At 36.4% G+C, this 16,619-nt stretch overlaps 1 protein-coding gene across 1 annotated transcript in view; it reads right to left on the bottom strand.

The window, feature by feature from the left end:
- Positions 1 to 14,506, bottom strand: part of stk32c (serine/threonine kinase 32C) — a gene marked incomplete at both ends in the record, with an annotated part of 117,913 nt that extends 103,407 nt beyond the window's left edge. Inside the window, one exon of the mRNA XM_079843405.1 lies at positions 14,425 to 14,506. Within this exon, the coding sequence (XP_079699531.1) occupies positions 14,425 to 14,506 (82 nt within the window). The remainder of the gene's footprint in view (positions 1 to 14,424) is intronic.
- Between the last annotated feature and the right edge of the window lie 2,113 nt (positions 14,507 to 16,619).

Genomic DNA, 16,619 nt, shown 5'->3' with positions numbered 1-16,619 from the left:
CTGCTGAATTATTGATGCCAGCCAAGAGAGCAACTTGGAATTAGTGGTAAAGCAGTCAGACTGAAGCTCCGAACAGAGAGAGAGAGAGAGAGAGAGAGAGAGAGAGAGAGAGATCTGGGACTCTGAGAGCTTGATAAGTGTTTCACAGCCGAGTCTTTACCTCCTTCATTACAGGAGCAGACATGCAAATGATGCACACACACACACCGCAGTGTTATCAAATACAAATGACTGTTTCACTAAGCAAATGTGAAATGTTTATTCTCAGCTCATGCATATTTGATTTCAATAACATATCGGAGCGTGTGTGTGACGCACTGCACCCTGCAGTGTGTGCTTGGGCATCAGTCGTCACGTTATCGAGGTCAGCTCAGGCTCTGCTCTTCTCCAGAAGTGTTGTAAACGCATGCTCGTCTCTACTAACACGCCGGTTTTTAGATTAAAAATTAAAGGAATAATTCACCCCAAAATGTAAAGTCTGTCATTACACTCTGTCTCTTTCTTCTGAAGAGGAATGATTTCACACAGCTCTAATATCAGCAGATGATGTGGCGCTTTACGTCAGGTCAGCTTCACACAATACATGTTGATTCAAAGCAGCTTTACATCCATAAACAGGACATTATTCATCATTATTCAATCATTATTCAATCATATTCAATCATTATTCAATCATATTCAATCATTCAATCATATTCAATCATTATTCAATCATTATTCAATCATATTCAATCATTATTCAATCATATTCAATCATTATTCATCATTATTCAATCATTATTCATCATTATTCAATCATTATACATCATTATTCATCATTATTAAATCATTATTCAATCATTATTCAATCATTATTCAATCATTCAATCATATTCAATCATTATTCAATCATTATTCAATCATATTCAATCATTATTCAATCATTATTTATCATTATTCAATCATATTCAATCATTATTCAATCATATTCAATCATTCAATCATATTCAATCATTATTCAATCATTATTCAATCATATTCAATCATTATTCAATCATATTCAATCATTATTCATCATTATTCAATCATTATTCATCATTATTCAATCATTATTCATCATTATTCAATCATTATTCAATCATTATTCAATCATATTCAATCATTCAATCATATTCAATCATTATTCAATCATTATTCAATCATATTCAATCATTATTCAATCATTATTTATCATTATTCAATCATTATTCAATCATTATTCAATCATTATTCAATCATTATTTATCATTATTCAATCATTATTCAATCATTATTCAATCATATTCAATCATATTCAATCATATTCAATCATTATTCAATCATATTCAATCACATTCAATCATTATTCAATCATTATTCAATCATATTCAATCATTCAATCATTATTCAATCATTATTCAATCATTATTCATCCTTATTCAATCATATTCAATCATTATTCAATCATTATTCATCATTATTCAATCATTATTCAATCATTATTCATCATTATTCAATCATTATTCAATCATTATTCATCATTATTCAATCATTATTCATTATTATTCATCATTATTGAATCATTATTCATCATTATTCAATCATTATTCAATCATATTCAATCATTCAATCATTCAATCATTTTCAATCATTATTCAATCATTATTCATCATTCAATCATTATTCAATCATGATTCATCATTCAATCATTATTCAATCATGATTCATCATTCAATCATTATTCATCATTATTGAATCATTATTCATCATTATTCAATCATTATTCAATCATATTCAATCATTCAATCATTCAATCATTTTCAATCATCATTCAATCATTATTCATCATTCAATCATTATTCAATCATGATTCATCATTCAATCATTATTCATCATTGTTCAATCATATTCAATCATTGTTCAATCATTATTCATCATTCAATCATTATTCATATTTCAATCATTATTCATTCAATCATTATTCATTCAATCATTATTCAATCATTCAATCATTATTCAATCATTATTCATCATTCAATCATTATTCATCATTCAATCATTATTCATCATTCAATCATATTCATCATTCAATCATTATTCAATCATTATTCAAACATTATTCAATCATATTCATTATTCAATCATATTCAATCATTATTCAATCATTATCTCATCTGATCGTTTCGGTGAAGTGAATTAATTACGGATTTATTTATACCAAGTGCAAATGGCTCGTCTTGGTGGCAGATGTTATTTACACTAACTCCACCCACCATTAGCTGTTTCCATCCAAAGTTACGAATCATAAATGAGTGTCGTCTCAGAGCATCAGGCGAAACACACACACACACACACATCATAAATGAGTGTCGTCTCAGAGCGTCAGGCGAAACACACACACACACATCATTAATGAGTGTCGTCTCAGAGCGTCAGGCGAAACACACACACACACACACACACACATCATAAATGAGTGTCGTCTCAGAGCGTCAGGCGAAACACACACACACACACATCATAAATGAGTGTCGTCTCAGAGCATCAGGTGAAACACACACACACACACACACACACACACACACACACACACACACACACATCATAAATGAGTGTCATCTCAGAGCATCAGGCGAAACACACACACACACACACACACACACACACATCATAAATGAGTGTCGTCTCAGAGCGTCAGGTGAAACACTCACTCACTCACTCACTCACACACACACACACACACACTCACACACACACACACTCACACACACACAAACACTCACACACACACTCACACACTCAACACTTCTGGAGGAATGAAACCAAATCATTATGACCACAGACTTTGACTAAGGCGTTTCAGAGCCACCAAACCAACATTAGAGATGCTGCGACGCCATTGGTCCGCTGGTTATGCCAGTTATCCAATCACAGCCTCTGCTGAGCCAGTCACACATCGAGGGATTTATTCGGTAAACGTGTTTCCATCATAGTTTATGCGCATGTCTTCTTATCAGATAAAAAAAAGTATCCAACTCAATTGAGCGCATACGTTTTTAATTCCTGTCGAGTCCATATCCTAAAAATCTGTTTGCAAAGCCTGAACTGAAACTGCGACTGATTTCCCAAAGAATCCACAGTCAAATGTAGCGAACACAAATAAATAATGCTCAACTGAGACTGAGAATAAATAAACATCCATAGCATTAGATCCTGATGTTATCTTTCATCTCTCCTTGTCATCTCACTAACACACCAGTGGGCGGGGCCAAAGACGTGATGATGTAGAAGTAGGCTTTGATCTTCTTCTGCGGAGGCGGTCTTTCACCGATCTATGCATATTTGAAGTACCAAACGGGTAATTAATAAAGGGAATAAAGTGTTTAACGGGTATGTGTAGGGAGGTTTTAGGGATATCCAAATAAGATTGATTTTAATACACTCTAAAAAATGCTGAGTTAAAAATAACCCAAGGGTTGAAAATGGACTAACCCAGCAATTGGGTTGTTTTAACCCAGCGGTTGGGTTAAAAGTTTGCTTAAAAAAAACAATCGCTGGGTTAGTCCATTTTCAACCCAACTTGGGTTATTTTTAACCCAGCATTTTTTAGAGTGTAGATATAAATCATATACACTGAATATGTTGTTAATATTGGTTATTGTATAGAACAACACACTGAGGTGCAAATAATATCTGCCAATAAAGTATAAATGGCGTCTAACTCTTATTTACACTGAGTGTGAAGAAAATCATTTTTGCTGTTAGTGAATAGCCACAGGCAGTTATTAATATTACTGAGTGCAAATTGTCTTTTATTAATTTGCAGTGCTTTATAATTAAACGCTCATTTAGTTGCTCATTCTTGTATGTTAAAGGAACACTCCACTTTTTTTGAAAATAGGCTCATTTTACAAGTCCCCTAGAGTTAAATAGTTGAGTTTTACCGTTTTTGAATCCATTCAGCCGATCTTTGTATCTGGCGGTAGCACTTTTAGCATAGCTTAGCATACATCAGTGATTCTGATCAGTCCATTAGCATCTCATTCAAAAAATGACCAAAGACACTTTCAATATTTTTCCTATTTAAAACTTGACTCTTCTGCAGTTACATCGTGTGCAAAGACCAACTGAAAATGAAAAGTTGCGATTTTCTACACCTATATGGCTAGGAACTACTTTTTCATTCCTGCGTAATAGTCGCGGATCTTCGCGGCCGTACCATGGCTGCAGCGGCGCAATGATTGGTTGATATTCTGTGAAACATGGTGGTAGTTACACCTTCGACTTACTATCACAGCCTTTACAACACACAAAACCATGGCTAATCACACAGCTAAAGCCACAACACAATTTGTCGGCTGCAAGCCTGAAACTTTCTCTGCAACTACACAAACTTAGTGCCGTCACATTGAATGTTCCCTAGCTGGGCTACTTTCAGACGCTGTAATATCATTGCGCCGCTGCAGCCATGGTACGGCCGCGAAGATCCGCGACCATTACGCAGGAATGAGAAAGTAGTTCCTAGCCATATAGGTGTAGAAAATCACAACTCTTCATTTTCAGTTGGTCTTAGCACACGATGGAACTGTAGAAGAGTCAAGTTTTAAATATTGAAAGTGTCTTTGGTCATTTTTTGAATGAGATGCTAATGGACTGATTAGAATCACTGATGTATGCTAAGCTATGTTAAAAGTGCTACCGCCAGATACAAAGATCGGCTGAATGGATTCAAAAACGGTAAAACTCAACTATTTAATTCTAGGGGACTTGTAAAATGAGCCTATTTTCCAAAAAAAGTGGAGTGTTCCTTTAAAGAGCAGCATAATGAGGACGGAGTTTAACGTGAAAATATAAGAGAAGAGCATTCGTGAGTGAATGATGTCTCTCTGATGTTCTTTTGGACTGTGTGTGTTAAAGCGGGGCTTCACAGATTCCCTCCCGGCGCTCACACACACACACACACACACACACACACACACACACACACACACACACGTGTTAAAGTGAGGCTTCACAGACTCCCTCCCGGCGCGATCATCATGAGGAATAACCCGCTTCTCATCTCGCAGCATCAAAGCGTCCGTGCGCTGCCGCGACTCAAACCCGCTCCTCCGGCGCACCGATCCCGGATGTGAGAATCTGCTGGAAGGGTGCGAACACCAGACGGATCAGATCTCGTGTCTTTCCCAGAGAACTGAGGATCTGCTAATGATCGGAGCGTGCCCGCTCAACACACTCAGAGTCCCTGAGAACACACACACCCGTCCTTCAGTAGCGGTGTGAACCTGGTCTCACGGTTCGGTTCGATTACGATTATCATGCCATCGATTCGGTTCGGTTCGATATCACGGTGCACTGCATCCTCATGTTTATAATTTATTGATTTTATTTATTTATTAATGTATTTGTCAGGGACAATGCAGCGCACATTATTACATACATAATTATCATAGACAAAGCCATAACAAAAAATGTGTAGATGTGTTGCATAAAAGGTTTCTTGCCAATAGGCTAATTTGTCATTCATTTAATTTGACTAGCTCAAAGAAAACACACTTCTTGAGTGTATCAAACAAAACTCAAGCCTGGGCACAGAAGACAACAGGAGCGTTTAGAACAAATAGAAAATACTAAAAGCCACTTCAGGAGGTGGCGCTAACACAGTCAGAACTACAGTCTAAACGCATCTGGTTGTTGAAACCACATAAATGTTACTCCTCGCAACAATGCAAAAAAATGAACGTGTAAGAGCGTGTTATTGGCTATATGACATACTGACCCACATGGAAATAATCTATATGAACATATATGTTTTGATATAGGTTTTGAACATATGTGACATATATAAAATTGGCCGTTTTTTCTATATTATATGTACATATATGCACGCGCATACATATACCTAGGTACTTACTCATATACCCAGGGATGTAGTGGAGGCTAAACGCACGTAAACGCCGTTTACGCACCTCTCAAAATTCGGAAATAGCGTTTACCCACCTCCAAAGTGCGTTTATCCACCTCTAAATTGAGTTTATCCACTTCTAAATAGCCTACAGTTCCTAAGCCATTTTAAATTAAGCTTATGTCGTTTTAGTTTCATATTGTTCATTTTCATCGGTTGTTTGTTGTACAATTAGACGAAGTCTTTCATATTGCGCTGCAACTGTCAGTGTGATTAGTGGGAAGTTCGGATCATTTTACTGACTCGGATCTTTGAGTCTCGTTCAGCAAAATGAACTAATCTTTTCTCTTTCCGTCTATGGGACGGACATGAAGAACAAAAGACTCGGATCTCACCTGTCGATTCAGAATCAGAATTTTATTTTTTTACGGTCTATGATCAGAACCCATATGTTGCGTAATGCGCACACGCGGTCAACACAAAATTAACGAATCACTCTCTGAGACAACTCGGTAGTCCCGAGTCATATTAAAGATTCGTTCAAAATGAACGAATCATTCATGAACGACACGCAACCAAGATTCAAACATAGATATCCGGCAATTTTTTTAGCGCCGTCAAGACAGCAGCTCTCCTCCTAATGCCAGAAAACGGGCTCGGCTACAAGCCCAAAGTGAGTGAGCTCGGGAAAACAGAACAAAACTTTATGTTTTTGGGGTTAATTTGGTTCACGGTTAGATTCATGCCACTGACTCAACAAGTCACCTCTTCCTTTTCCCATTAGCCAATGTAGGCCTACAAGTAAAATTCAGGATACATTATTATCAGATAAATAACTGGATGTAATTATATGCATTCTCTGGAACTGAAAGTTTCACTGAAAGTTTGTGACAACAAGCTCCCTTTGCTAGTCAGCTAGCTAGTTATTGTTATCGCTACAGCCGTTAGCGGGTACAGTAAACGTTTCTATGGTAATAACAGCGAGTTGGACCAATCAGAGGCGTCGCTGTTAAGCTAGGGCTGTGGGTAGTGTAGTTTTTCTTACAGACCTCTAGCTACAGAAGCAGAAACTTTCGTTTCACAACTCGTGGTCAGTCTACCTCAGATGTTTTAGACATTATGGCTGATAATCTAAATCCTTATGGAGAAAAATCAATGGGAGTTTTACTTCCTGTTTGCGTCTGTAGATTTCTCATAAATTCATCAAAAGTTTACATTCTAAATGCAATCGCAAGCGATCGCTGTCTGCACCCTGTCATCATCAACACAAAGCTCTCGCTCTTCTTCACCAAATTCATCCTTCTGTCGTTAATCTGCACCTGCCTCATTAGCAATGGGCAAAAACTGTAATCGACAACTACTTTGATAATCGATTTGTCGGCTTGAGTATTTTTTTAAGACAAAAGTTAAATTCTTTGATTCCAGCTTGTTTAATGTGAATATGTTCTAGTGTGTTCTCTCATATGTGACAGTAAACTGAGTTGTGGACAAAACGAGTCATCCTGGGCTTTTGGGAAACACTGATCCACATTTTTTCGGACATATTATAGACCAAACAACTAATCGATTACTTGAGAAAATATTCAACAGATTAATCGACTATGAAAATAATCCCAAATCTAATCATTATGTACAAGTGCATTGCATTGGAACCCCTGGATATAAGCCTCCCCTCTCTATATCTCTTAAATATTTTTGTTCTCTCTGAGAACAATAGCTATCATCAGGATACGTTATACACCGGTAGGCAGTGGCCCACCTTACCGTGACCACGATGCGGTCACCCAGAATTTATAGTTTACCCACCTCTTTTTTTACCACTACACCTCTGCATATACCTATATGTTCACCTATGTACTTTTTTTGTTGCTACATTTAGACTGTAATGACCTTTCAGCCATATTCATCTAGAAACTGCATTAAGACCATACAGAAAACATTGCATTGCATTTGGTGGATGTAACGGTGAATGTGTGGATGTGTGTGAGCTGTAATATGAATCTGGATGTGACTTGAAATTGGAAAAAAAGGCTTGATTGACAAAATTAAAAAAAACGACAAACCATTTTGTTATACATTTCCTTCTTTTCCACTATCTTCATAAAAGAAAGAATCAACCTTGTAAATGTTTCAGGAAAACGTGTAGACATCATAGCTTTCCATCTCCTCTCACCTAATAGCCATAGTTAAATTCCATAACATGCCAATTACAAACAATTTCACGTGCTCGCACATACATAAGTTCTTGCATAATTTTTTTTAGTTAGTTCTTAGTTATTGCATTGATAATAGATAATATGAGCTAGGCATCATGTATGACAGTTGCCAAAGTGAGATATGAGCTACAAAATGACCAGATCCTGCCATGAGCTATAGGAGACATATATTTTATGTATTGGGCTTATATGTGGATATAATGAAGCAATACAGGAGACCTATATGGCCTGTATATGCACATATATGCACCTCAATTTTGCCTATATGTGGCATATATGCAGCATATATATTATCATATATGCGCATATATCCTCATATAGGTTTCATATATGCGCATATATCCTCATATAGGTTTCATATATGCGCATATATCCTCATATAGGTTTCATATATGCACATATATCCTCATATAGGTTTCATATATCCTCATATAGGTTTCATATATGCACATATATCCTCATATAGGTTTCATATATGCACATATATCCTCATATAGGTTTCATATATGCGCATATATCCTCATATAGGTTTCATATATCCTCATATAGGTTTCATATATGCGCATATATCCTCATATAGGTTTCATATATGCGCATACGTCCTCATATAGGTTTCATATATGCGCATACGTCCTCATATAGGTTTCATATATCCTCATATAGGTTTCATATATGCGCATATATCCTCATATAGGTTTCATATATGCACATATATCCTCATATAGGTTTCATATATCCTCATATAGGTTTCATATATCCTCATATAGGTTTCATATATCCTCATATAGGTTTCATATATGCACATATATCCTCATATAGGTTTCATATATGCACATATATCCTCATATAGGTTTCATATATGCGCATATATCCTCATATAGGTTTCATATATCCTCATATAGGTTTCATATATGCGCATATATCCTCATATAGGTTTCATATATCCTCATATAGGTTTCATACATGCGCATATATCCTCATATAGGTTTCATATATCCTCATATAGGTTTCATATATCCTCATATAGGTTTCATACATGCGCATATATCCTCATATAGGTTTCATATATGCACATATATCCTCATATAGGTTTCATATATCCTCATATAGGTTTCATATATGCACATATATCCTCATATAGGTTTCATATATCCTCATATAGGTTTCATATATCCTCATATAGGTTTCATATATCCTCATATAGGTTTCATATATGCGCATATATCCTCATATAGGTTTCATATGTCCTCATATAGGTTTCATATATCCTCATATAGGTTTCATATATGCACATATATCCTCATATAGGTTTCATATATCCTCATATAGGTTTCATATATCCTCATATAGGTTTCATATATGCACATATATCCTCATATAGGTTTCATATATGCGCATATATCCTCATATAGGTTTCATATATCCTCATATAGGTTTCATATATGCACATATATCCTCATATAGGTTCTTTCTATGTGGGGAAGCACGCATCGCCGCAGATGAGCAGCTGTATCTCTTCATCAAGCAAACACACACACTACTGAAAGTAAAGTCGCAGGTGCTCAACACACAATCATCTTTATTAAAAGTAAAGAAACTGAATGATCTGACCAGTGCTGTTGCTGCACTCGCTCCTATTGCGGTCTTTTATTTCTAATTTCAAAATCTCCCGCATTAGGAGAGCGCGCGGCTCAAAGATGATCAATAAAGTGCAGCTCACACACACTGGATAAAGAAACAACAACACACACTTCCACACACTGGATAAAGACACAACAACACACACTTCCACACACTGGATAAAGACACAACAACACACACTTCCACACACTGGATAAAGAAACAACACACACTTCCACACACTGGATAAAGAAACAACAACACACACTTCCACACACTGGATAAAGACACAACAACACACACTTCCACACACTGGATAAAGACACAACACCACACACTTCCACACACTGGATAAAGAAACAACACACACTTCCACACACTGGATAAAGACACAACAACACACACTTCCACACACTGGATAAAGACACAACAATACACACTTCCACACACTGGATAAAGACACAACAACACACACTTCCACACACTGGATAAAGAAACAACAACACACACTTCCACACACTGGATAAAGAAACAACACACACTTCCACACACTGGATAAAGACACAACAACACACACTTCCACACACTGGATAAAGACACAACAATACACACTTCCACACACTGGATAAAGACACAACAACACACACTTCCACACACTGGATAAAGAAACAACAACACACACTGGATAAAGAAACAACAACACACACTTCCACACACTGGATAAAGAAACAACACACACTTCCACACACTGGATAAAGACACAACAACACACACTTCCACACACTGCATAAAAGACACAACAACACACACTTCCACACACTGGATAAAGACACAACAACACACACTTCCACACACTGGATAAAGACAATGCTTTGAGTTCTTTTATCTGATTTGTCTCTCAGTGAACAAAAACATGTTCTCAGAAGGTTTTGCTAATGTTCACATTAAGTTATAGAAATATTATTTCTGAATGTGAATGTTAAGAAAACATTATTTGAACATTTGAGGACGTTATTAAAGACCAGATCACACTGAACGAACGTTCTATAAACGTTACTGGAAGAACGTTTGCTCATAACTTTGAGAGAACATTAACATAACATTACTAGTCACAAAAAATAAAACCCTAATCTAAAACAACTTCCCATCGCTCTATCCTGAACACAACTCTACTCTACTCTACTCTACTCTACTCAACTCTACTAAACACAACACAACTCTACTCTACTCAACTCTCCTAACCCCAACTCTACTCTACTCTACTCTGCTCTACTCTACTATACTCTACTCTACTCTACTAAACTAAACTCTACTAAACACAACTGTACTCTACTAAACTCTACTAAACACAACTCTACTCTACTCTACTCTACTCTACTCTACTCTACTCTATTCTACTCTACTCTACTCTACTCTACTCTACTCTACTCTACTCTACTCTACTCTACTCTACTCTACTAAACTAAACTCTACTAAACACAACTGTACTCTACTAAACTCTACTAAACACAACTCTACTCTACTCTACTCTACTCTACTCTACTCTACTCTACTCTACTCTACTCTACTCTACTCTATTCTACTCTACTCTACTCTACTCTACTCTACTCTACTCTACTCTACTCTACACAACTGAACTCTACTCTACTCTACTCTACTAAACACAACTCTACTCTACTAAACACAACTCTACTCTACTAAACACAACTCTACTCTACTAAACACAACTGAACTCTACTCTACTCTACTCTACTAAACACAACTCTACTCTACTAAACACAACTCTACTCTACTAAACACAACTGAACTCTACTCTACTCTACTCTACTAAACACAACTCTACTCTACTAAACACAACTGAACTCTACTCTGCTCTACTCTACTAAACACAACTGAACTCTACTCTACTCTACTACACTCTACTAAACACAACTCTACTCTACAAAACACAACTGAACTCTACTCTACTCTACTCTACTAAACACAACTGAACTCTACTCTACTCTACTATACTCTACTAAACACAACTCAACTCAACTCTACTCTACTCTACTAAACTCTACTAAACACAACTCTACTCTACTCTACTAAACACAACTCAACTCTACTCTACTCTACTAAACACAACTCAACTCTACTCTACTCTACTCTACTAAACTCTACTAAACACAACTCAACTCTACTCTACTCTACTAAACACAACTCTACTCTACTCTACTCTTCTCTACTAAACTCTACTAAACACAACTGAACTCTACTCTACTCTACTAAACTCTACTAAACTCTACTAAACTCTACTAAACTCTACTAAACTCTACTAAACACAACTGAACTCTACTAAACTCTACTAAACACAACTCTACTCTACTAAACACAACTGAACTCTACTCTACTCTACTCTACTAAACTCTAACTAAACTCAACTCTACTCTACTAAACACAACTGAACTCTACTCTACTCTACTAAACTCTACTAAACTCAACTCTACTCTACTAAACACAACTGAACTCTACTCTACTCTGCTCTACTAAACTCTACTAAACACAACTCTACTCTACTAAACACAACTGAACTCTACTCTACTCTGCTCTACTACACTCTACTAAACACAACTCAACTCTACTCTACTCTACTATACTCTACTATACTCTACTAAACACAACTCAACTCTACTCTACTAAACTCTATTAAACACAACTCTACTCTACTCTACTAAACACAACTCAACTATACTCTACTCTACTAAACACAACTCAACTCTACTCTACTCTACTCTACTCTACTCTACTCTACTCTACTCTACTAAACACAACTGAACTCTACTCTACTCTACTCTTCTCTACTAAACACTACTCTACTCTACTCTACTAAACACAACTCAACTCAACTAAACACAACTCAACTCTACTAAACACAACTCAACTCTACTAAACACAACTCAACTCTACTCTACTCTACTCTACTCTACTCTACTAAACACAACTGAACTCTACTCTACTCTACTCTTCTCTACTAAACACTACTCTACTCTACTCTACTAAACACAACTCAACTCAACTAAACACAACTCAACTCTACTAAACACAACTCAACTCTACTCTACTAAACACAACTCTACTCTACTCTACTAAACACAGCTCAACTCTACTCTACTAAACACAACACAACTCTACTCAACTCTACTAAACACAACACAACTCTACTCTACTAAACTCTACTAAACACAACTCCACTCTACTAAACACAACTCTACTCTACTCTACTCAACTCTACTAAACACAACACAACTCTACTCTACTAAACTCTACTAAACACAACACAACACAACTCTACTCTACTCTACTAAACACAACTCAACTCTATTCTACTCTACTCTACGAAACTCTACTAAACACAACTCAACACAACTCTACTCTACTCTACTAAACACAACACAACTCAACTCAACCCTACTCTACTAAACACAACTCTACTGTACTCAACTCTACTAAACACAACTCGACTCTACTAAACTCTACTGTACTCAACTCTACTAAACACAACTCGACTCTACTTTACTCAACTCTACTAAACTCAACTCAACTCTACTAAACTCTACTCAACTCTACTCTACTAAACTCTACTCAACTACTAAACTCTACTCTACTATACTGTACACAACTTTACTCTACTCAACTGTACTCAACTACTCAACTCTACTAAATTCAACTCAACTACTCTACTATACTATCCTGTACTCAACTCTACTGTAATCTACTCTACTGTAATCTACTCAACTCAACTCTAAAAAAACTACTCTAAAAAACTCTACAACTCTAATGTACTCTACTCAATTATACTCAACTCTACTGTACTCAACTCTAATGTATTCTACTCAACTCTACTCTATTCTACTCTACTATACTCAACTCTACTAACTATTCAACTCTACTCTACTCTACTCTACAGCCTGCACAGTAATTCCGTTCACACTCAGTAGAGCAGTGATGTTGGAGTAACACAGGAGTAAGTGTGGAGTCCGTGCTGTGAGTAAATGGGTCATCACATGATTCTAAGCCCACAGTGAACTGGCCTGGTTTCTGAGACACACTCTGACCCACAGCAGACTCCAGATCAGCTCCAGCACAAAGCTCTGATGAAGAGCATCATTCCCCTGGATTTACATAATCCTCGCTAATTAAGCAATTAAACAGCCAATGGTGTAATGGCAGGTTCTGTTCAAACACACTGATCTCCACAGACACACTGTTGCAGGAATTGCATTGGGAATGAAACACGCTTTAATAAAGAGGCAAAAAACAACAAAAGTGGAACATTTGTGTAAAATCTCTGCACAATCATAACCTCAGTGTGGTCCGCCTTCTGTATTCATATGATGAGTTATGGCATACTACACTATTAATCATACAGTACTCAGTAAAAGTGAACTTAAATGTAGAATAATGCCTGTTCAATAAACATGAGAATAGATTGTGCATGCATCCAGAAACTCCAAGTCCGCCTTTCTCACAGATCACACACACATTTCATGCCATAGTTTTAATAAACGCAAGCATTGACCAAAGCCCATCTGTCAGAGCTGAGCTGTCAATCACACACACACACACCGAGGCATCATCTACACACACAACTCTTCGTGCTCGCGCGAGTGCAGATGTGCAGATGTTGTAATGTGAGCTGCTCACCATCCTCTTTGTCGTCGAACACGGGTCTCTTGGATGAACTGTTCGCTCCCATCCTCTTCTTCCACTTGCCCCAGTGAAACATTGATGCTCTGATCTCATTCCTTTCAGCGCGACCGAAACTGATGCGATGCCTCTAAAACACGAGCATCTCTGGGTGACAAACGCCGACGACCCGCTCCTGCTCGGACTGACGGAGCTTCAGCTGCAGCGCGCATATCAACCTCCCCTGCGCGCGCCTCGAGCACGCACGCGCGCGCGCGCACACGCACGTTCGCGACACCGAGCTGGACAAAAGGTTTTGTCAGGTTACGCCAGGTGCAGTTTCCATACAGAGAGAAAATACACACATTTTACACGACAATGATGCACTAAAAACGGGAGCGTTTTTTCCTGTTCTTTAAAAAAAATTAAAATATTTTTTTTAATTTTTTTTATTAAGAACAATAAGCATTACAAATAAAGAAACATATTAAGAAAGAAATATACGATGGATAACTAATAGCACCAATAGGGAGAACAAGAACAGGAACAACAGCCAGAGGGGAAAAAAGAAAAGAGAAAAGAGAAAAAAAAAAGAAAAAAACATGCAAAGATACCTATACAGCATAAAAAATGCTGGGTTAAAAATAACCCAAGTTGGGTTGAAAATGGACTAACCCAGCGATTGGGTTGTTTTAAGCAAACATTTAACCCAACCGCTGGGTTAAAACAACCCAATTGCTGGGTTAGTCCATTTTCAACCCAACTTGGGTTATTTTTAACTCAGCATTTTTTTAAAATGTACAAAAGTAAAGAAAACACAAGTAAAATATCTGCAATTGGAGCATGTTGAGCCAAAAATAAGATACGAAATAAAAGGGGGATTTTAAAAAGAACGCAACAAGATACACACTAAAACAATGCTGGGTTAAAAATAACCCAAGTTGGGTTGAAAATGGACTAACCCAGCAATTGTGTTGTTTTAACCCAGCGGTTGGTTTAAATGTTTGCTTAAAACAACCCAATTTCTGTGTTAAAACAACCCAAGTTAAAACAACCCAATTTCTGTGTTAAAACAACCCAATTGCTGGGTTAGTCCATTTTCAACCCAACTTGGGTTATTTTTAACCCAGCATTTTTTTAAACGTATAAAAGTAAAGAAAACAAAAGTAAAATATCTGCAATTGGAGCACGTTGAGCCAAAAATAAGATACTAAATAAAAGGGGGATTTTAAAAAGAACGCAACAAGATACACACTAAAAAATGCTGGGTTAAAAATAACCCAAGTTTGGTTTTAAATGGTCTAACCCAGCAATTGGGTTGTTTTAACCCAGCGGTTGGTTTAAATGTTTGCTTAAAACAACCCAATTGCTGGGTTAGTCCATTTTCAACCCAACTTGGGTTATTTTTAACCCAGCATTGTTTTAGAGTGTAATGTTGTCCTTGCTTTGGCATTCTTCGATACAGAAAGCGTCTGAAGATATTGGTGAAATTCAGCGAGAAAAACTTGGCTTATATGATTAGAAAATGTACATTTATGAATATGAAATTTCACTAAGAGAAGTAATAGATTTATAAGGGAAAATTATTTTTCAAAGTTTTTCTCTGTATTAACAAAACCAAATAGAACATATTTCCAAAATAAAGAAAAATGAGGGTACACAAAATCAATAATATACCTTCCAGAAGAGTTTTGCATTGTTACAATCTCAAAACAAATGTTTTAAACTTTCTAAGATAACTTTTTGCTAGAATTAATTTGAAAGAAACTTCTCTAACTTTATTCACAGTAAGATATTTATGTGGCAATAACCAAACCTGTTTTTATAAAGAATATTTTGATCATTCCATATGAAATATGAATGTGGAGAAAAGTTGTGTTTATAAAGCAAGCAAGAAGTGTGTGTTTGTGGAATGCAGAAACATTTACAGCCAATATTTCCATATTATAATTGCATAATGAAAGAAACTGTAGGCCACCTAGCTTTGGAGAATATATCATTTGGAATAAAGTTGCATTTTAAGAAGTTTTTCATCCAATTAATTTTAAAAGTGTGATGTGATGTATTAAAATCTAGAAAATGTAAACCTTCATTTTCATATGTATTCATTACAACTGTGTTTTGATTCCTCCAGACAACATTAGAAGATTATCATCAGTTTACAAGTGTTATTGTCCACATATAGAGCTGATGCTGTGTAGCTAATCAGCAAG

The sequence above is a fragment of the Gobio gobio genome, assembly GCF_949357685.1.
Source record: "Gobio gobio genome assembly, chromosome: 18".
Classification (NCBI taxonomy): Eukaryota; Metazoa; Chordata; class Actinopteri; order Cypriniformes; family Gobionidae; genus Gobio; species Gobio gobio.
The sequence above is the reverse complement of the archived record's forward strand: the minus strand, read 5'-3'. Positions and strand labels throughout refer to the sequence as shown.